Source organism: Acipenser ruthenus, chromosome 16 (genome assembly GCF_902713425.1).
Source record: "Acipenser ruthenus chromosome 16, fAciRut3.2 maternal haplotype, whole genome shotgun sequence".
In the NCBI taxonomy this organism is placed as follows: Eukaryota; Metazoa; Chordata; class Actinopteri; order Acipenseriformes; family Acipenseridae; genus Acipenser; species Acipenser ruthenus.
This window is the reverse complement of record NC_081204.1, coordinates 11,095,574-11,119,275: the sequence shown is the minus strand read 5'-3', so window position 1 is coordinate 11,119,275 and position 23,702 is coordinate 11,095,574. Positions and strand designations below refer to the sequence as shown.

The 23,702-nt window shown below is 38.2% G+C and overlaps 1 protein-coding gene across 2 annotated transcripts in view; it reads right to left on the bottom strand.

Moving 5' to 3' along the window:
• Window positions 1–23,702, bottom strand: part of LOC117963410 (plexin-A1) — a 197,925-nt gene that overhangs the window by 55,650 nt on the left and 118,573 nt on the right. For both annotated transcript variants that reach the window (XM_058988788.1, XM_058988789.1), the window contains exons 9-10: window positions 19,867–19,981; window positions 4,504–4,704 (exon numbers count right to left, since the gene is read on the bottom strand). In XM_058988788.1, the coding sequence (XP_058844771.1) occupies window positions 4,504–4,704; window positions 19,867–19,981 (316 nt within the window). The remainder of the gene's footprint in view (window positions 1–4,503; window positions 4,705–19,866; window positions 19,982–23,702) is intronic.

Sequence of the window (23,702 nt, the reverse complement as noted above, 5' to 3'; positions counted from 1 at the left end):
GGCAGAATAACCTTGCCAACTGTGCTACCTACCCTACCTGTCAACATCTACAAGTCTGCTTCGTCTGGGCAAGGATTTTAGAACCCCCCACCCCCCATTCTATTACAAGAGAACAATGCCATTACAAATATAAAGCAGGTAAGAGAAGTACAACCCTGCAGCCACAATTGACTATTTTTTTTCTTCACCGAGAGAACAGCGGAGCTACAGACGCGTCCTCATTTTCCCTCTGATTTGATGACCTCAACTCCATTTTCTCCGAGTCCGGGGACAGCTGTAATGTACAGCGCGTCTCCCTGTAGCCAAACTGCAATTCATCATCATTTTATCTGCACCACTTTAATTGGACCCCCATCACACTCTCCTGATACGTTTCATTGCGGTTTAAACGCAGCTGCTGGGAAGATAGATGTGGAGAACAAGCATAACAAGGTTTGTATTTTTTTCTAGTGGGGTGGAGGTTTTGAGATTGGGGAGTACTGACATTTATCTAAAGGAATTCTGGTAAACCCTTTTAGGACAGCATAATACCAGGTTTACACTCTCTTCTGTTCATCTGTTAATCTGAAAGCAATGACTGCCTTGTGTGTATATACATTTAAAAATATACATACCAGCTACAGTTCATTCTACTTTGGTTTAGTTCAATTATTTTTGGATGGACGGCAGATTGTGAATTAAGAATCTGAGTTTAATAAAAAAAAATTTTTTTACTAATTTCAAACTCATTCCCAACACAATCTGCTGTGGCATTAAATTATTAATTCTGAATTTATTTTATTTTTAAAATGTAAGCTCTTACTGTATGTTTTAATGTATATACCATAGCTAATGGTGTGATTATTCATGCACACAACTTGTTAAGTTGGTCAGCAGTCAGGCTGTCAGAGGAACTGTCCCATCTATCCTGCATGCAAACATTCCCCTGTTAAATAAAGAACGACGGCTCTATTAAGTATTAACTAGATGGTTTTTTTTGTGATGGAACTGCCAGCAAACTGATCCCCTCCTCGCTTGATGAAGTCAAAGCAGTCTATTATAAAACAGGTCAGGTCTATGGTGGGTCTCTCCACAAACAGCCAGATGAATGCAGTACCCCTATTGTAATGCATTGAGCTAATGTACTAACACCACACTTGCCAGCAGTTCACAGCAGGCTAAACCACGGATTAACATCCTCAGTTTACTTAATCAATGAGCAAACACTAGCTGGCTCTTTTTTGTTTTCCTTTTTTGTTTTTATCCTAAATGTGTTTTCTACTGAAAAATGGAGACGTTATACACTGAAGTTTATCCAAGCTCCCGCCGATACAAGAAACACTACTATCAGGGGGGCAACGAATACAGAATTAGGGTTACTGTATTCACACATCTCTAGCAGTTATGAGTTCCTGTAAGAGCTGTCCTCTATGAGCAGACCACTTTCACCTGCTAGAATTACAGCACAAATAACAAACATACAGGCTGCTAAACATAACGTGACCCACACGTGAAGGTGTGCTGGAGGCCTGAGTATGCTTTCATTTGTGTAAAAGACTGTCATAACCAAGTCATAGCTGCTCTAGAGAGGTGCCCACAGATATACCATCTGGATTCAGATATTACAAAAAATACCTTTCGCTGTTTGACTATACTGTTACTAGTTATATGGTTTTGATGATGAAACCTACATATTATAGATGACTTGTCAAAGCATGTACTAGCTTTTTGTACAAGTATGGTGTATACCATTTTCAACTGTTCTGAATCTTGATGTTTCTTCCCCAATGTTCAACTATTTCATTTAACATTGATTGCATGCTACTCAGGGCAATACTATTCAAATGAGGGTGTATATACAGTATTAAAAAATCATCCTAAAGTCATGATTGGTTACAGGCTGAAAGGTTGAGCAGGGCTTTCATAATACTGGCATTGCAAATGTTTTTTTTTTTATTTATTTTTTTATATATACATTGTAGTTGGTATGACTGACTAATGTGTATTTGTTGTACAAAAGACACAATATATAATTAGGATATCACAAGGAATTGCTGTGTGAATGTTAAACCCAGAGTTAAAACATACACTTACATCTAAACAAAGTGCTTCTGATCCCTGCCATTGTTTCTCAAAACAATACTGAGATCCCAAATGGGTGGGTCTCTGCTTATAATAAATACACCAGTGATTTTCAATTAAAAAGGCCACGGCTAGAAATGGCAGAAGCAAACCGAATAATCCATTTTAAATGAGCAATAGCTTTAATAATCCACAACAAAATACAAGTAATTAGTAGGTATTTGTATGCCAACCATCTAGATATTATTGAACATCTGTTAATACCTGTCTTATAGTTTCACTATGGGTCCACTCACAAGGTTGTCCCAGGCCACATTTGGCCACTTGCTAAGCACCAAAAGCTACAGGTGTGTTAGAAGGTTCTTGAACAGCTTACTGTTCTATGTCATCTCCAGACAGCACAATACATGACTGACACAGCAAAACTCGCTGCAGGAAGTGAACCATACACGCTATTGCACTGAAGATGCAAATGTCAGATGTTGCTATGAGACCAAATATGTGAACTGTGATTCTGGAATGAAATTCTAATGGTTGCCTAAAAAGAAGTTAATGGAAAGGAAGGATGAGCTGTGAGAAACAAATGTGTAAGGATCAGGAGGGGGCTTTAACTAGCAGCCCGGCTTAAACAGTGACACACGATCCTAAGTGACAAGCGGCAGAGTCATTTCAGTGGCAGCTGTTTCAAAGAAGCAGGATTCGCTGCAGCACCCTTCTGCAAATCCTAAAAGAAATACTGCCGAGAAAAAAAATGGATAAAGAAAATCTCTCAATCATTTCAGGAAATCGGTGGGGCCATGTCAAACTTTTTTGGGGGCGCGGTGTGAGTTCTAATACAGTAATTACAGCAATAACAAATCTCTAAATGTGAATTTTACAAAGGTTTTTTCTTTCTTTTTTCTTCTAACCTATGATACCTGTATTAGTTTAGTCTGGAAAACAGTGTTTAATAAACCAGAGTGATTAATAAACGACAGTTCTGTTGCTGCCACATTGTACCCTTGGTGAGTACATAAAATGGATTGGTTTCTGCAGCATGAAAAAAGAGTGATTGTGCAGGTGCATCAGCGTCGTCTACAAAACTAAATTTGGAAATATGAAGAAAGTTGCTCAGAAATTAGATTAACCTTTGTTAGCACTGCAGACGAACCTCGTCCTCAATGTGTTGTCTGTGGTGATGTATTGGATGTCTTTTTTTGTTTTGTGTGGTGTTCTATGCACGGGATGACATTTGGACACAAGATGAGATATACTGGAATTATGGCAAATACTTTCTGATATGCGATTTAAAATTCTCATAATTGTGGTGGTAGGGGGGCAGCTCCAATAAAAATAAATAAATAAATAATTGCGAAGGTGTGCCCAGCTATGCCCTTGATCCATAACTTCACTCACAAAGATAAAACACCTTTAACTGACTGATCACTAGCCAAAATGGAAAAGTGGGAGGAAGAATTGTCATCAGTGTACCATTCCGGTAGACAACAGAAAGGGAAACCTCCTAATAAGCAAGACTAAATAAATCAAGGAGAAAAAAAAGAAAAAACAGTAGAAAGCCTATAGCTGTCGCCTCACAGTTATAAAGTACACCACAATAAACATAGCACCGGCCCTGCATTCCTCATTTTACCAGCCGGGGGGGGGGTGTAAACAGGATCAATCCACTGGGCAGTCTGGCACAGGAACTTCTCCTTCAGATTAACAGCTTCAGTGAAGCCACAGCAACTAATAACACTGCACAACCCTCCTAATTCCCCACCCCAAGGGAACCTGCAGGTTAGCAGAATAAGACCCAATGTCCAAGGAGGCGAGCAAAAGTTTACAAAAAATAAAATAAAAAGATGCGCAATCTAGATCAGCAGGGTCTAGCAAGACTGCATTTTAAACAATCAATTTTTCAAATGCAGCGAGCAGGATAACTTGTTTGGATAACATGATCCACCTGCCAAGATGACGAAAGGGCATGCTGGAAATGGGCTGTCTGAGATACTGCCTGATAATGGAGCGGTGATGAGAATTTCCGCAGAGCGAATCTCACTCCTCCATTGTTCTTTGAGCGAGAGGTGCTTTATAAAAATGCCAAAAAATAAATAAAAAGCCACAACTAAAAGGGGAGTAAAAGATAAGACCTACATAACAACATTTCTGGAATACACAGGAAACAGATTGAGGGAAATGAGATTCTCCAAAATGATTTTCTAGCGTTATCCAAGAACTAAGTACTGTCCTTAACAAGGGCTTATAAGTACTCACTTACCTGAAGGTTAAAATAATTAAATACAAATCAGTTCAGAATATGCACAGCACATAGCTACTGTGCTTTCAGCCTACAGCTAAAACTTTTACAGGGGATAACAGAGCAGTCACCGAGGTGTGCCGATTCTGAAAGTGCAATAGAAACAGCTATAGAAGACATGCAGTGTCCTGGAAAGCATGGCTCACCTGGGTGTTCTGGCACTGGATGCTGGAGCTGTTGAAGCGCAGAGCGGTGACGCTGATCACGGCTCCCTGGATATGGAATATGCACTCGTAGTTCCTCTGGCCAGATTGGGGCTGAGGGAGGTTCTTTGCAGCCAGGGTGATGGGTTTCACAACCCCCACTGGGATGTAGATCTGGGTGGAAGGGAGGATCTGGGGACAGTCCTGCAGGCAAAACAACAGAGAGGAACACTTAAGGAGGGGGCCATTAACATTTGTTCCACTGGGCTCCATTGTTAGCAAACAGTTCAGGGTATGACTGATTTTGAAATGTCAGTACAAACAGTGTAAAAAAATAATCTATTTTAATATTTAATACCCTTTCATATTAAACCTTCACTAAAACAATGTCTTAACTGTTCCATCACTGCAGACCTGTAAAGAGGTCTAGGAAAAATAACTCAAAACAGCACACTGAAAAAAACAACTTGGGAATTATTTTTCTATGAATGGTTTTCATACAAGGCACACAACTCTTAATTTTGGGACAGCAGGATTAGTGTGGATAGAAAGTGAACTAAACATGGTTCAGATATCCTCCCCTTAAATATGATGGCATGACCCCCAAAAAAATAAAAATTCAATGGCTGAAAAGGGCCAGTTAAATATTAATATAATAAAGGCTAGAGGTCAATAGGGTGGAATGTCCACAAGGGGTCACTACAGCATGCTGGGCAAGACTAAGAACTGTTATAATAGCTGGTAATGTACAGGTCAGATTTTTCTATCCCACCTCCTCAGACAATGATTTTTTTTTTTTTTTCACTGTAAATAGACTTGTTTAATGACTTATTTAATTAAAACAGATGTATGGCTCCCTTCTAGTTTATAAAAATCAATTACATATCTGAGGTATGAGTGCGTGGGGCCCACCAGGGGCTCCAGGCTAAAACAGGGAATATCTCTCACTGCCAAGAATCTCCCAGCCACCCTACTGCTCCCCAAACAAGAAGCAGGCCATAAAGAGAGAGTGAGTGGGATTGTGTGCAGATTGTGTGCTTCCCTGTGCCTCTCTGCCTCCCTGCCTCAGGGCACTGCAGGCTCGACAGGAGAAGAATGACTGGCACAGTCATCTGGCAGTACAAACTGACATCCGTGTCCCTTCATTGACCGGTAGTTACTCACATGGAGTTACTTATGACAGAAAACGCTTGTTGTCATGTGGATCTCACTGCGTTCCATTGTATTATAATTGAACTGAACAGTATTGTTTGCATCTCTATTTATGCAATGTACATGGCGTGGGCCCCAAATAATCATGAGGCTGTACTAAGAAAAAGGAGCTGAATCAAGTATGACATGATTGCAAGGTCAGTATGCAAGTCCTAGAACAGATAACTGTTAGTCATGGCAAACATTAGGACTCTCCACCCCCGCCAACAACAAAACAGGGAAATCTGTGCTTGCATGTGTTTTTAGGAATGAAGAAAGTTTTCTTCTTAAATAATGGGCTGTGAATCTAGTCTACAGTAGTCCATCGCTAACAACAACATTATGCTGTATATTTGGATATGCCGAACACAACACATGTCCCCCAATAATATCAAATTCATTTGTGTTAATTGTGTGATAAGTTAACACAAATGAAATAAGTAAAAAAAAAAATAAAAAAAAAAGCACTAAAATCATTTTGTTTCCATTTAAAATAATCTTGTATTAGTTTCACATTGTACAGTAAATGTGTACAATGCAGCAGAATGATTTATTTTGTGCCACTGGTAGCCTTCAGCTAAAGTAAAAAGAAAGTGCGCTTGGTATTCATTTGATTTTATCACTGCATTGTATACTGTATAGACCTTTTGTACAGATTTATATTTTTACATAATGCAGTATGTACAGAGAACACATTACTGGTATTTCGGTGCAATGATTTATACAAAAAAAACCCGATATATTCTTTGTTCAGCTACTTTTTATTGAAACATTCATTTACATTTTAAAAATATTTATACATGTTCTCAAAAACGAAGACGTGTGTGGAAATCCCACAGTGAAATCATTTGTGTGTTCCTCTCTGCAATCTCTAGCTGGCATTCTTTTCTACTATTATGAATACACCTATGCTTACAACCAAATTGGCATTTTAAAAATAATAAGACAGGGCCACCATGTCATAAGAGCAACATTTACTCTGCTAATCACAATGCTATTTTCTGGTATCCAACCAATTGAGTGGCAAAACATCTTCACTCCCATCGCCTGGGTGCGGATGTAGCAACATGCTATCATTTATGCAATTACGTACCCAGTCAGTGCAGCCAGACTATGGCAAAACAGCAGATTACATAAGCATCCTGTATGCAGCTATTCAAGGGGAACAATAAGCTACAGTCATATTTTGTACTGTACTATATTTATTTAAGTGGGAATGGAAAGAATGTTCTGTAGTTTTTTTGTTCTATTATTTCTGCTTTCCCTGCTGCTAAAGTGTGGTGGAGGAGACCTGGAGATCTATCATCTCAACACCTGTCTTCTGGAATGTGCCGCTCCGCTACACAGCTCCGGGGCTACATCTATAGCACCAGGGTACCCGTCTGCTGGCTCTTAAACCTGACAGCTGGCCTGACAGCACTGCCATACAGCCCTGAGAATGGTGTGTGGCCAAGGTTAACCCACGCTGGCCAGGCCACAGCAAAAAACAAATAAAACTAGACTTGGATTGGTTAGCTCAGGTATTTCAGAAATTCTTAGTTGAACAGTTTAGAACCACTGTATACTTAAAATTCAACAGTATTAAATAAAACTACTGTTAGCAAACTGTAACCGTTTAGAGATTTACTAATAGATTCCCTGTAATTATGAAGCAATACTAAAAGCAAACCATTATTTGATTTAAATTGTGTCCAGATTGGTATGACTATCCTTAAATCTACATCTTCATCCATCTTTATATATGTATTGACGACACTAGGGAAGCATGATTACCTCGGATCTACATCTCATTAGAATTGTAACTTCACTTTAGCTGAACTGCCCAATTTTTCTTACTTGTAAAAAGTACATTTGAAAGTTTATTTTAAAAAAAAAGTTTAATTTAGAAATTGAGCAGTATTTAGTGTTTACTAGTCATGGATGATATACAGTATCTATGGTAATCAACCAATAACAACAATACTTCCCATTTATATGTGATCGACGTGACAGGTTTGTGGAGGGCTTTTTCCTGAAATTAAAAATCTATCAAAATTGGAGTAGCCTTCTGCATTACAAACTATAAATTCATACCTTAAAAAAAAAAAAACATGTAGTAACTCTGAGGAAAACTACAAGCTTGTGGTGTAGATGAAGCAGGTCCTGCTATACTACCACATGGTCTCAAAACCAGTGACCTTGTAATTCACAAGAAATAAAAAATTAAAAAAAAACTAAATGGTAAACGCCTTCCAGACTGGCATGATCCAGAGCTTTACTGCGTTTTGCACAGGGGATAGATCAAAGTTAACCCTAATCTAGACAGGAACGAAGCTTATTTATATCAATACAAGCAATCTGCCTCTCTCTGATTCCGCTTTAGCTCCTCTTAATGAATTGCCTATGCTGTTGGAACAGTACGCATTCCAGCAAGCGATTGCTTTACATTCATCAAGAGAGCGTGCTATCAGACAATAACCTTCCCAGTCCGTGGCCACATTGTGAGTTATCAGATTTTACAGCAACCCGAGACTGAGTTTTCTTTCTGCATATTAATTCTGGGACACAGTTTCACACTCAATGCAAGGTCTTCACACTGGAAAATATTCAGCTGGAAAATACAGCGCTCTCTTCGACAGCAATATGCAGTGGAGGAGAGACTGACAGATTATAGTTACTGACTTTGGAAACATGGGTACAATTGCAGCTTTACTAATGGGTTGCTTGCTGGACTGCAAGTATGTCTGCATATTTTAACTTAAATTCAGCATATTGAGGTAAATTGGTTCAGTCAGGTAATTTAAGGTACAGGTGGAAAAAAGAGCAGGAGGGATCCGGACAATGAGAACTGGAATGTGCACCCCTGCCTTAGTAAAAAATAATTACTAAGATCATATGTACTGTAAAAAAAAATCATATTTTTAATGTTCTTGTTTAAAAATTAAAGCGAACTGTAACCTAGGCCAGGTGGTAAAGCACACAAATGGACTGGCTGTTTTCTAAATTAGACAGTGCTGTACATCTCTGGACACAGGCGACAAGAGCAGACAAGTTGATCAGTTTGATTTCTTCAAAACCTCAGGTGAAACATCTGACAACAAGCGACTCTGTTTTCCTCTAAATCTTCCCTCATTTTTACAGACCAGTAATTCAGCTTGTAGTTAGAGCTTGCAATAACGCCCCCAAAAAAATTAAAATGAAAACACATTCCAGTTTCTTTACCAATCTAACGTACACTGCTTTTTTAGTAGATTTCAGTGGCAGCTCTTCCGAGAATTATACTCCACTCCCGATGGTATTTAACCCAACTGTGTACACCGATTTACTCTGTGCTATATAAAGTCAGTTTCATATTACACATGGGTGTTCAGCTTCTTATAAGCCTGACCAGAAACCTTTGACATAAAATGACAGAAAGTGTAAGAAATAAAAAATAAATAAATAAATTTAAAAAGTGCATTGTTATGACAGGTGTCAACATTTAAAGTCTGCATCCGTGAACTGCCAACTATATTGAAACAATATTTTACCAGGGGGTTCCTCTCGGGTTTACTTTCAAAACAGATGTTTCCTGCATGTGCATTTCAGGACTGAAGGTTACTCCAAGATATACAATAAACTTGTGCAGTCAGAAGCACTTCAGGCTTGTTTAACTCTAGACTCGTTGAGGTAGTGTTTTGGGCTTGCTCCAGTTCTTTTTTGGCAACGTCAAAATTTCCAGTAAACTATTAGTCAGCACTCTTGGTGTCTTGATTGGTACCATGGGGAATTTCCATGTCAATTCCCATTAATTACAAGATACATTGACAAACATTTACTAATTATTACTAAAATCTAACTCAATCCCCTGTGATAGTATTGGGTGTTATATCCAAGATAAGAATATATTGTTTACTACGAAAGAAGGAATCCAAGAAAATCATACAAATCTGAGAAAACACATAACTTTCTTTCAAATTGCCTGGAGAGAATGGAAGCTGAAAAAGTTATTAATAAGTAGTGATGGATCCCCATCACAGCTGGAGAAGCATGGCAACTGACCCCCAGCACCCCTCTGGATGTCAGATGAAAACTTGCTAAACCGGAAACACCTGGGTTGTCAAACGGCTGTCCAGATCTCCCGAAACTGGACTGAGCCTAGTGGCCAAAAACCAAGCCAAGACACTGAAATATCACCAAACTGAACACAGTTCACTTGGTGAGCACAATTGTACAATATAGCAAGGTATTTTACTCACCTTATAAAATTGGAAGAGAGCTAGGACAAATATTTGAATATTTGAAATGTATTCCGGCAAAAAAAAAAAAAAAAGTCTATTCATTCATACGATATAAAACTTATGTGATTGAATAAAAAAATATATATCTTGCAATGGAAACCAATGCGGAAATTACATCTGAAACTTATGTGCTCTACTGAAGAGTGTTTCTCTCCTTTGCTAGCTCCTTTTATAGGGTACCATGTTTTATTGGTATATACCATGAGTTTCACTTTTAGTTTTCTAGTTCACTCAAAATTAAAGAATTTAATATTTGTTTAAAATGCTGAAGGACTCTTCATAAATGAAAAATGACATGTTTTTCCTAGAATCAAGTATTTACAGTGAAATCTAAAAGGAACCAGCCACCAAAGGGACTGAGCAATTGAGGCTTCTTAAGACAGTGGGCTACTTATTCAAAGTGCTTCTGTTATTTGTTTGACATCTGTTCCATGGCTTACTGACTGGTACCAGGTGACAACTTCAAGTACTGCAGGCAATATTATACTTATTTACTGTACTAAACAGTCCTATCTTTACAGCTGGCACTTAATCACATGAAACCTAGCCTAGAAAATGTACAGAGATAGAGTAGCATTACATAGGGGAAAGCAGGTGGCATGTCACTGCAGTTAAAATATTTAGAGAAAAACTGAGCATGGTTGTTGGATAGCTTTAAAAGAACATTATGTTTGATAATATATTATAGATTTGGGATAAGTAAAATGCATAGATTCACATTCTCCGAAGAAACAGATGAACACAAGTGAAAATGTGACGGGTTAGATGTATGTGACAGCTAGGCAGATGAATGGTGATTGATAGATGCACAGATAACCAATACAGCTGATTGATACAGGACATGGTAATGAAAGACGTATCAAACAGTGAGGCGCGAATGAATGGTGAATGAAACAAAAAAACAAAAACATAGAAATTGACAGACAGTTACAGTTATAGTTACAATCCGCAAAGGAGGGGACACTATGACATTACTTATTTACCAAAAACCCAGACTGAGAATGCAGGGGGCCAAGCTTCAACGTGAACATTTCAGAAGAACAATCTTTTCTGTTGCTTCATCATAATTACCAAACTATGGAACAGCAGCAGCTCAGCAGCGTGTCGACAAGCAAGGAAACACTGGTGCCACAGAACTGTGACAAGGGAGTGGTAATTTGATTGCTGTTACTTGTATTTTAAATCAGTCTGGCACTTACCTACCTTCACTATTATCATAACAATCTTAACATCTGTAAATTGGTGTGCCTGTAGCACCTACAAAATGTGATAGATAAGATTAAAGGGTTCATAAGGACCTTTTTATTTAATTGTGTTACATGTTCCCATGTGTTGCTACAACTGTTTGCATAAGGTGTGTGTATTTATTTTTTATTTATTTTACATTTTGACCACTTTTTTAAACTTTTAAATTGCATTCCCTGCCTCAAGATGGCTTCACATGTACCCGCATGGACCTCTCAGAACTACATTTCCCATCCTCCTCCTGCTCACTGGTAAATCCATCTCAGGCAGGGACTGCAATTTAAAAGTTTTTTAAAAAAAGTGGTCAAAATGTAAAAAAAATTATAAATAAACACTCCTTACGTAAACAGTTGTAGCAACACATGGGAACATGCAACACAATAAAATAAAAAGGTCCTTATGTACCCTTTAAGGCCCAAAATAAAATCAGGTTACAGATTTTTTGGGGGGCAGTAGGTATTACATAGAGCAGGGGTGCACAATTCCGGTCCTGGAGGGCCGGTGTCCCTCCTGGCTTTTGTTCCAACCTTGCCCTAAATTACTCAATTGGACCAATTATTACCAATTATTGGTCTAATTAAGTAATTTAGAACACAGTTGGAACAAAAGCCAGGAGGGATCCGGCCCTCCAGGACCGGAATTGTGCACCCCTGACATAGAGGGAAGGCAGGTAACAGTATGTACCCCAACTGCTTTAATATCAGCTGTATAGGCACAACTATTCATCATAAAACATAACTTATTCAAAACAAATTATTATGTTTCTGCCAGTCAGTTTTAAGGAGGGAAATGGGCAAAGGCCTCCTTTTGAATGCACAGCAGGAGAATAAACTGGAAAACAATAAACCAAGAGAGACACCAGAAACTGATCTGCAACAAAGCATTATTACAGTGCTCTCAGTGGATCCACACCAACCATGCGCGCACACACACACTCTCCTTGAAAGGCAAGCAAACATATTTAATGACTGCAGCCAGCCAAGGTAACAGCTGACAAGAATTCAGCTGGCCGTCCTTCTTAAAGGTCAAAGGCCAGAACGTATCGAGACAATACCTGCTGTTTCCGTGATAGTCCGGGATCAGCAGGTGCGCCAGAATGGAGTGCATCCCTGAAAGGAGGACTGTACACTTGCATAAATGTCAAAGTGAAGATTTCAACACTAACAGCTTCTGATAGAATCAGAGCACCGTCTCTCGAACCACCTGCAACTTAACCACCTTTGTTTCTATAAGGATAGATCCCAGTAGCTGTGCCATAATTCCTGCAAATCTTTGAAGAATAGTCTGCATTATTCCAGAAACGGGTTATTGTATTTACATTTGTATTTTATTTTGTCAGGGGGAAAAAAATGACATTGATATGGGTCATCGCTGTTTAACTGTATCCAGAAGGCCGACAACACAGAAGCAGCTAGCATCATTCTCAGTTAAACCACATCCTCGCTGTGAATTACAGCAACACATTTCTAATATTACTTTAAAAAATAAAAATAATAAGTAAATAAGCTCTCAATATGGAAGGGTTAGTAATTATTTATATTTCACAAATAGAAATACATCTCAATCCATGGTTTACCTGTGGTCCACTCCCCAAACCCCATAGCCATCAACCAGCCTGAACGTCCCCAATTAAACAAAATACAGAACAATGCTTCCAGCATGAATTATGAGAGAATAAATTGGCTCTGTGACGAAAACAGCAACAATAAAAAAAAATAAAAAAAAACACATTGTTTGGATCTCGGGAGAAAAAAATAAAAATAAAAAATTCCCAGCTTAGAACCTAGCCAGTAGAAATGAACAGCAGCAAACGTTAATTTGCATTAACCTGTGTGAGCCTTTTGAATAATCAGATTGTTTTTTTTTTTTAGCAAAATGAAGTCTTTTATTGGTTTCCCCCTCGGGGGTGAAGCTACCGGTTGATTTCATTATCCTACGAAAGCAAGAGGCAGGTTGGGAAGAGAGGTTTCTAAACGTCCGTGCACGTGTGCAGTACTAGGGTTCGTAAAAATCTTACAATATGCACTGCTAAAATATATTCAATAGGATGGTAGTCAGGCCAATGGAAGTAGAAAACGCCAAACCCTATACAAAAATGTGTATAAACATTACATAATCCATTGGTGTATTTAACAAAGGTATAGTTTCCCATATTGTTTTACATGTTATATTTTTTTCATATATCAGCGGTATAACACAAAACGCCATTTCACTTCTGAATTGCTTACGAAGCCAGACTGAACTTGAGAGTTTATAGCAACCTACTGATGCAAAGAGTAGCAGGCCTATTATAGGAAGCTTGAGCCCCTAAAGATAAACGATAAAGCAAAATGTTGACCAATATTAGTTGTCTTATAAAATACTTTACAATAGAGTTGGAGTTTAGCATGCGGAAAGTTTGACATTTAAAAACATTGAAAAATCGAAATGTTTATCATTGAAAATTAGGCTTACTTAGTATGTACAGCGGCTAAGGCTTGTATTAAAGTAGTAAGCAGACACCTACTGTAAAAGGAATTAGAATTTAGTGCAGATGTGATTGTCTTGAAAGAATCACTTCTGCTTAATGTACAAAAATAAATAAAAATAAAAAACCCACCAAATACACTTTAAATAACCCTCAAGACAGAAGTAAAAGACAAAACAAGACACAAACAAATATTTAATGATTCATCTGTGGCTTGAGCGTTACAGCCTTTGACATGCCACAAGTACTGTATTTGTTTGGAGAACCGCAGATGCAGTTTTTATTTATATCTGCCTCATGCATTCCAATGGGCAACAGCTGCCAGTAGAGTAAAGCGCTTGTGTTCACATCCCTTAAAAAAAGGGGAAGTTAAAAGCCAAACGGCACAGGGAAGGAGAAATCTTTGGAATGATCACATTTCTACTTTTTACTGATGATAAAGTCACTTAAACACTGTGTAAGTGGAAAATAACTTGCCTCGCAATAAAAACACACCATATCTGGCAAATTCATCACATTTCAGAGTTCAGATCATCTCGCATCTAGCAGTCTGGAGTTTGTAAGATAAAACATGGTGATCCAATTCCAAAGCAGATGTCATTCTAAGAACACAGCTTGAGACACTTGGCAGTCACTAATTGTTAGAAGTATACCACGTGTGTGGGTGCAAATCATGGCTTATTCCTGGTATTGGAAACCTCCCAGGAGTCACAAGCACGGACAATAGCAGATTATTACAAATAAAAATAAATCAATTACAGATTCCCTGGCCTTGACCAACTCTGTACGAAACATCTTTTGGACATAATCAACCCATCCAGTCTATGTGCCGGCAATAGAAATAACTATCTTCACTTTTAACAATTAACAAGAACATTTTAATAATAATAATAATAATAATAATAATAATAATAATAATAATAATAATAATAATAATAATAATAATAATAATAGGCAGGATTGGCTTTTTGCCAGAAATAACACAGGGCCATAAGTCTTTCATGCAACAGCTGAATAATCACCTCTCACAAAGCCAAGGTTGAATGATAGAAAGAAACAACTTAGTAAACCACATTAAATGAAGGACTCATTTTATCATAAGAGGCAAGTGTCCTTAAAACCATCCTGGACAAACAGAGTATACCTGATTGGCTGAATTGTTTTAGTACAAGTGCACAGCTCCGCATCTCATAAGCTTCATCACAATAATATTTCATAGTCCATTTTATAAGAAAAACACTGAAGGCATTTGGGTGCACACAAGCTGCGGGCTGTCTCACTACAACCACACATCGTAGGTGATTTTTTTTTTTTATATCAGACACAGTTTTTTTATGGGCAAAATTGGCAAGGTCTGAGGCAATCCTAAAATGTCAAACTGAAGTGGCAGCGTGGTTTTGACTGAAAGTTAGAATAACTTAGAATTAAATCGCAAAATGTCTATTGGTAGCATGATGGCGCAAAATCCAGGTCAGTTGAAAGTTTGATGACTTTCACAAATTTGGTCAGACAAGAGCGAATTCAAATGTTATAAAAGGACAATAGGGCAGAAAGTAGACACACATATATCCACTGAATTGTGAAAAATACAGCTGTCCAAAGGGAAATAAAAGCACATTCATATTGCTGAATCGAATACTTAAAGGAGTTGCTTTTATTTAACAATAGCTCTGAAATACAGCCTACAGCGCCTCACTAAAAAAATAAATAAAAAATAAATAAATAAAATATTACATGGCTTGCCAAATGTCATCACAAACTGTTGCTAAAAATCTTTTCCATCTTGAATAAAAGTTTTTAATGAGCTCAAGAATAAATTAATTACAGCCTCACGAGCCAGACAGAGAGTTAAAAGTGAAAATGTGGTTGTCTGCAGAACTGCAAGACACATGTCTTTAATATACAGATTAATATGTATTTAAAGAGCCCTCCATACTGTCTGCAGCTCTTGTTTAATTACCAGAGGGAAAGCAACCAGGATAGCTGTAGTTTTGGCTTTCTTGGCATTTTGATCCATTGTCTAATTATTAATATTAATAATAATAATAATAATAATAATAATAATAATAATAATAATAATAATAATAATAATAATAATAATAATAAAGATTGTTTTTATCTGTAGCTCGCTGTTTTATTATCTTTAAAACAAAATGAGCTGTAATGGGCATTAATTCAATAATGAAAACGTTACATGACGGCAGCTGAGTGTTTGTGGGTGGATGTAATTTTTTGTTCTGGTTAGAATCAAGACCAATTCCAACAAGAGAATCATCACAAGAAACAAGTCTTCTGATCTCATTCGAGCGAATGAAAGCTTCAGGAGGATATTGAAGGGTCTTATCTGGTTAACACGGGCAAACTGAAAGAGAACATCCTCGCTGAAGTCACTTTTGTAGTCACTTTGATGGGAATCAAAATGTGTCCAATTCTGCTAAAATCAAACTGCCAGTCCAATTTTTTTGAAAAAACATTAATCAAACAGTTTTTTGGGGTTTGTAAGGACAAAATTCATACTTTAGCTTTCTTTTACCAATACAATCTTTTATCAGTTAATAGTACTGGGATAAGGCAGTCATTGCTGGCTGGGAGGACTGAGCAGCTGCCCTGTTAGAAGTGTGGAAAAAAAGGGGGACTTGGATTAGCTGTCCTAACGACTAAACCCAACAGCTGGGCAGGTAGGTCCCAGAGATGGCAAGATCAAAAGATAAATCAGAGACGTCTGGGATGCGCACGGCTGGCTGGGTAATTTTAAGAATGTAAGACAATATTGTATTAATGTTTTTGTGATGAGGCATTATCTTTTTGACATGTTACATCATTTTTGTCAGTAAGCTGATTTAAATGACTTTGGCTTTCTGCGTGCTAACGTTTAAAGGGTGCATTTGAAGAACACAGGTCCCTTGATGACAGATTAGCTGGAGTACAGTGGGTGTCTGATTAACGACACAGGCCATTTTTATTTATTTTTTTAAATGGACAGAGTAAAAGGCTTTGGAATGACAAAATAAGTACAGGGGTGACAAGATGGGAGTATACCTGTTAGCCAGGCATAGATTTAACCAAACAAAAAAAACAGTACAAAACCAATCATAAACTGGCCTATACAGTTTCAAGCTATTTGAGTGCATCTGTCCCAGAATCCATCTTTGTTTCCCCAGTGAGAGGCAAATAAAGAGCAGAATTATTGAAGGTTTGATATATTGTTTTACCTGTAGCTCAACAAATGGTAAAAATGTCAAACACTCATTCACTGTGTTTGAGACAATAACAAATGCACACCATTTCAATGTCAAGTTGTTTTGTATTAAATAGTAGAATTCAAAGCAGAAGTATTTAATAGAGGATGTTAATGACCTCATGGCCTTGAACAAAATGGGAGAGTAAATGCCAGTGTTAACTTGACTAATCTCCCACAGTAACCAATATCTAATCTATATTGGTATGGTATCTTCAGATATTCATAGGCAGGGGGGGGTTATTATTTACAATAGCTCTACAAAGCAGATCCTTAACATCAGCTTTGACAGATCTTTGCTGCTGTGAGCATGTACTGTATACATCTGTTATCTGTTCATGCAGTTTCCAAGGTAAAAAAAAAGTGTTAAGGAATGATGGTGTAGTCCTTCCTCCCGGCCAGATCTTGTCTAGATGTGGTCGTTCTTTAAAAGCAATCCTTATATTGCTATCTCTCCCAGGACACCCTGTAAAACCCTCTCACAAAAAAATAGGCATATCTGCTTTATCCCTTAAAGCCAACTAGAACATTTGAAAATAAATTGCTTTACTGGAGGAAATGTAGGATTAGTGCTGTGGGGGTGCTGTTTGGCTGATCAATTTTAACAAGTCTATTGCTACTGTGGCTGTTTGCAGAGTCCATATTGCCAATGAAGAATGAGTTTGTGCGCCAAATTGCCTGATGCAAATGTTGGAAAATAAGATAGTCGGTGGAGGTGGGGATGGGGGTTTACAGCTGCTTGGTAGGAAAGGGATTGATCCTCCAAGTTACTGTCAGATGGATGATATTTTTGCCAAACTCTGGGGCTCCATGGATTTTTATTCGAAGTGCACATCACCCGCAGATCAGACCCAGGAAGACTGACTGCCTTGTTTTTTTCCCTCTCTATATTTATAAGATTTGTTAAATCGGACTGAAGTAAATTTCTGGTGTATGGGGAGTTAATTCACAACTTCCTGAATTTTGGTAACCCTCCCAATTCCTGGTTGATGTGTCCATGTCTATTGACTTTCGGTTATGGGGTTAGATTAGATCAGGGGTTCTCAAATCCGGTCCCGGGGACCCCCTGTGTCTTCTGGTTTTCATTCCAACTGAGCTCTCAATCACTTAACTAAACCCTTAATTGAACTAATAATTTGCTTAATTAGACCTTTTAATTGTTTTCATATCTTAAACAGTTGCAGAGTTCTAGTTACTTATAAAATGTTATAATTTTAAATGTTAAAATTAAGCAAATCGTCAGTTTGATTAAGGGTATAGTTAAGTGATTGAGAGCTCAGCTGGAATGAAAACCAGCAGACACAGGGGGGGCCCAGGACCGAGTTTGAGAAGCCCTGGACTAGATGAATATTGAATTGCTTGAGCATGGGTCCTACTGGAAGCCAGCTGAAATTGCAAATCAAACATCTGTACTCTACAGTACTTAGCTTTTCAGAATTGAAACAGAGTCTTCTAACTTAATTGTGAAAACAATGTTTGGCAAACTGCTAGCTGTTTGAGTTTGAGAGAGACATAAAACAAAATGTCTCAAATAAAACATGAAAAAGGTTCCATATTTGTTAAATGCATGGCATATCTGTGTATTAAACCATGCAGCAGGAAACCTAGGAAGAGTAAAGATAATACAATCTGGTTTCCACTGGGGTGCACTAACAAGTGGGAGTACCATTCATTTTTACTAATATGAAAATGAAGTGCACAAACATTACTGGATTTATTTCTTTAAATCACTATGCTTTAATTGGTTAAGATATACAATACGTAAACAAAGGATGGTCTAGCATGAAGCGAGTACATAAAACTGCCTTTTTATGCTCATAAAAAAATGATCTAGCTATTGCTTTGGTCAAGATGCTAGAGGAAGATGATATACTGAGTCTTGTGGTCCTGTATTACATCACTTTCCACAATTTCTCTCACGGGATGTGTCAAGATAAGTCTAGGTTGCTGGCTGGTTCCACTTTTAGATCAGGTACCATCTGTGCCAATGACTTCAAAAGCTTCTGCAGTAATGTTGTACTCTCTTGGTTTCAAGGTGTGTAGCCATTAACCTCCACACAGCAGAGAGAGTCACAACCTACCCCGGGCCGAAGATGATCAGAATCAAAACCTCTAATCCCAGCCTGGTGTGCGGAGGTGGGGGAGCCAGGATGAAGCAACCTATTCATACGGAAGGTCAGCACTCCAGGTTATTAGCACGGTAAGTCGCTGTGCCAGAACAGTCATTTTACAGAAGCTAGTAAGCAGAGTGTATTCATATATAATTTTATATCATTTCTTCTGAGAAAACATTCACTTGGAGGAGGTCGACTTTATGGGTTCGAAAGAACAATGAATGCAGCCATCCAATTCAGAAATCAGCACAGGGAAAGAACAAACTGTGCTACACAAATGTATAATTGATTAGCAGAGCCGTGCCTTTGAGAAGCAGTTGCGGCAATAGTGATTAATTTACTCCCCATGCATGTTAAGTTATGTACGGTATGAAGATAGTGCGGACAGGTTTGAAAAATATGGGCTTATATTCACCTTTGATTTCCCCCACCCCAGGTGCTGCTGAATGTTAAATAGTTTTCCAGCGATTAATAATTCCTGCATTTCAAGAAAAGATTTGCAACAGTAAAAGCTCTGGTAGCTGGCTATGTTAATCCTTGTAATTTGTTCTCTGAAGCAAGAAGCGGGCCTTTATAGATGGAGTCTGGGCTCAAGTAAGAAGATAAAAGTTAACACTGATTTATAAAATTGGATGATGTGGGTTACAGTTGGATGGAAGGAGAAGAGGTAACCTCTTCAGCAATTAAAAAGGAATAAACCTTGTCTTCTTAAGAGGAGGTCAATCAAAATAAATCTGAAAAGGTCTACACACAAACTCACATGCCCATTTAATATAGACTTGGTGACGGAGTGTTTATGTGCCTACCAGAACGTGAAAACGGTGAGTCACCAAGTGAACTGCTGTTCCTTACCTCGGACACATTGACACGACCCTCTTGGAATGAACAGTCTGCTGCATTCTGGGTACACATGTGACGGTACTTGCACCAGTGGCAGGGGAAGGATCCATTAACACAAGATAGGCAACTGAAAGACATTAAAATAAGGGAGACGTTAGGACAAGTGGTTCATAATGAATAGGGGGAAGAAACAGGCATAAAAAACTCAAGACAATAAACAATTGATAAAAAAAAAAAAAACTTGCGCTACTCAAACCTCTTATGATTTTGAAACACAAAATTCTGAAGAGGCTTAATTAACAGCGGTAGAAAAGCAACAAAAACATGGTTAGGAAAAAATACACATAAAAGCTGCCTTATCACATCTAACAAAAAACAGCAAGCAGGTAATACACAATGTAATGAATTCTTTAATGAATGAATGAACAAACTCCTTTTAACTTTGACTACTGCTCTGCTACACAGATGTGTCATTTACTAGCACTCAGATTCAAGTGGCAGTGTCCATGGAAGTGTTTAATGTACTCTCCACTTGCATTCAGTTAATATGTACAGACATCGGCATGGAAAGTCTATTTAATTTGTGAGTTTATAGTTAGGTCTACATCATTTGAAAGCCTTTGGCCCTGTGTGTATCTGGAAAGCAGTGGCTCAGTGATTGTGGATGACGGCTCCTCAATCTAAGATTTACAGCAGGCAGCATAAACACTGGGAGCAGGGGATCTCGGGGCCAAAGAATCTAAAACCACTGGGAAGATTACAGCTCCGGCACTCTCCTGACAGAGCTGTACAATACCTGCAGCCGCAGGGCAATGCCAGGCGCGTTTTATTTTCTTGCTGCCTTGTCTGACAAGCAGAAACAGTAGATATATCAGTGGGTGCACTGGAGAAATATAGATCATGCCTACATTGTGTTAGCAATAAAAATAAAAGTGTAAAGTAAATCACAATATCCTCCTGATCCTCTTGCATTTTTATTTATTTATATATATATGTATATACACACATATACATTACGCTGTACAAAAGCATTCAAGGTACAAAGGCAGTGACTGAGGATTCATTTCAAGCCCAATGACTGGACCTGTCAACATAGCCAGAGTACATGTTAATTTGCCAAACAGGCAGCATAAAATCAGGGGGAAACAATATTAAGTGGCAGGAGGTGTCAAAGCCGCAAAGAAAAAAAAAGAAAAAAGCTTCCGTAGATGTAGGAAGAAGGGGATGATCAAACACTCCATGAGTTTTCCTTGCAGTGAAATGACACCTTCAGACAGCAGGGTTCATCAAGAATGGGAATGAGATTTTATATGGGGACCGCTTGTGTTAATTCACTGTAGCTGGCATTGTAAATGGGTGATATTGCATGCAGAGTTGTAACGACTCGACTCGGAATCAAGTCGCAATTTTTCATGACTCGATTCGAGTCATTGCCATCAAATGACTCGAGTCACTGTAAGCAAAGGCTCGACTCAACTCCCTGCTCAAAAAACGTGACTCGACTCGTGCAAAACAGTCACCATCTGATTCGAGTAATTGCCTTTATGATAAAATCAATAACACACATTTCATTTTCAATACATGCAGCCAGGGCCGGATTAACGCAGGGGCTTTAGGGGCTGCAGCCCAGAGCCTCAGATTTTGTGGGGCCTCAGAAATATATATAATTTATAATACAATACCTAAAAAACTGAATAAGTAGCGTGTGAGACTGTATGGATCGGAACAGAGCTGTTTTACCAAGCAGTATTGTGTTGGAGGAGCAGAGACTGCCTGATCATATGACTGCACCTGCGATCAAGTCACGTGCCACTTTTATCAGGTATGCTGCGGCGCGAACGTGACGCAGATCAGAACCTGTCTGACAAAATAGCACCTAGGAAGTATGAGAGCGGCGCTGAAAAGCAGTAACACAACAAATGTCATCGCGAGGAAGATATGTTAAACAAAACACCAACACTGACACGCTGTTTTAATACAATACCAACAAATGTATGTGAAGGTACCACTACTTCGGAAAATACATTGGAGAGAAATCAAAATAGGGAAACAACCTTGGTTTATATGGATTACAGTGGTGCAATCTCCAAACAGTTTTCTTAAACCGGGTTTCCATTAAGTTTTTAGTTTGTCTTACAACAGAGCCTGCCTCATTTGGTGAACTCCCCCCGCCCACCAAAAAAAAAAAAAAAAAAAGTTCCTGTGTGTGCAGCTCTGCTAATTCTGCTGATACAAATAATAATAACAAAACAACATTACATAAGAAAGCGCTGTGTACTATCCTTGTATTATTTGCTAAACATTTGTTTGGCTGCATATATATTTATTATAAACCTGTTATACACGTACATAATCGTAAGAGATAAGGACAACACATGTCCAGATAACTTGCTATTACGACAAAAGAGTCTGCAGTTTGCATTTCCCATTTTGTATTTGAAACTGCCAGTAACTAACACACGCATCTTGTCATTTTGCACATAAACAGGTTCCTGCCATGGTTGTTAAGACCGTTACTAAGGAAATAGAAAACACCTTTCAACCCTATAGCACCATTCTGTGATCATAACGTCACAAGCAGCAGGGAGCCCGGGAATCAAAATGTGTAGGCGGGAAGCAACGACAGACTTCTGAGCATTGATCACAGAAAATCCTGAGGAAAATAGTGATTTTTGAGTTTTGACACAGACATGAAAACAACAACAACAACAACAACAACAACAACAACAACAACAACAACAACAACAACAACAACAACAACAACAACAACAACAACAACAACAACAACAACAACAACAACAACAACAACAACAACAACAACAACAACAACAACAACAACAACAACAACAACAACAACAACATCATGGAGAGTACACTAAACGTACCTGTGGTGGTGGAGTTCACTTTTAAAGCACAATGCAACTGCAGTATTTTTCCAAAATGAGTAGGTAGTCGATGTTCGATATTTAAAATAAATAAATAAATACATAAATAAATAAATAAATAAATAAATAAATAAATAATTCCAGGGCAAATTAAACAACACGGCAGAGAAAAAGCACTGATTAGGAGTTATTTTTCAGGTTTTGTGAGCACACAAATAAAGGTAATGAATGTATGGAAAACGTTTTTGTGTGCCCAATTAATCGATTGCTATTTTGAGGGCCCTAGTGGAGATGACAGTTTGAAAGAAAGAAGCGGGATCTGGCGGTGTGAGAATTGAGAGAGAGAGAGAGAGTTGAGAGGTTGAGTTTGCGAGGGAGAGGAGAGGAATGAGAGCCATTGTTCACCAAAAGCTAAAAAAAGAATAAAATACAGCGGTTTCCTACTGCTTTGAACCGCAACTGTTGATTGTTTCATTTTATCCTGTAAACCCTGCAGCTCAGAGCTACAATATGTATATAAATCCTGTCTGCGGGGCGTATCAACTTCAGCCTCCGTCTCGATCTCCTGCCTGTCACTCAGCAGCGAATGCACGCACCCACAGGGCAGACGACTACTCTGTTAAAAGCATTAATGCCCTGTATCTTTCTACACAAGCGATTTAGGGGAGCTCCCTAATGAAAGCTGAATCTCAAAACAATAATATAGTACAGTAATTGTTACAGCTGTGTATAATGGTATTTAAAACAAGATTAATTTATCCGCCTTTTCACATATCCGCCCTTACTTTGGTCCCACGGCAGTCAGATTACGCAACAGTTTACTGTACTTTTTATTACATTCATAGGTTTTAATATATCTTTTTTATTAGTGTAATGAGTGTCTTAATAAAGAGTTTTAACCGCATACCCGCTTGTACTGGTGATTCATTACTGTACGAGGGACATTTTGAATGTCAGGTTATT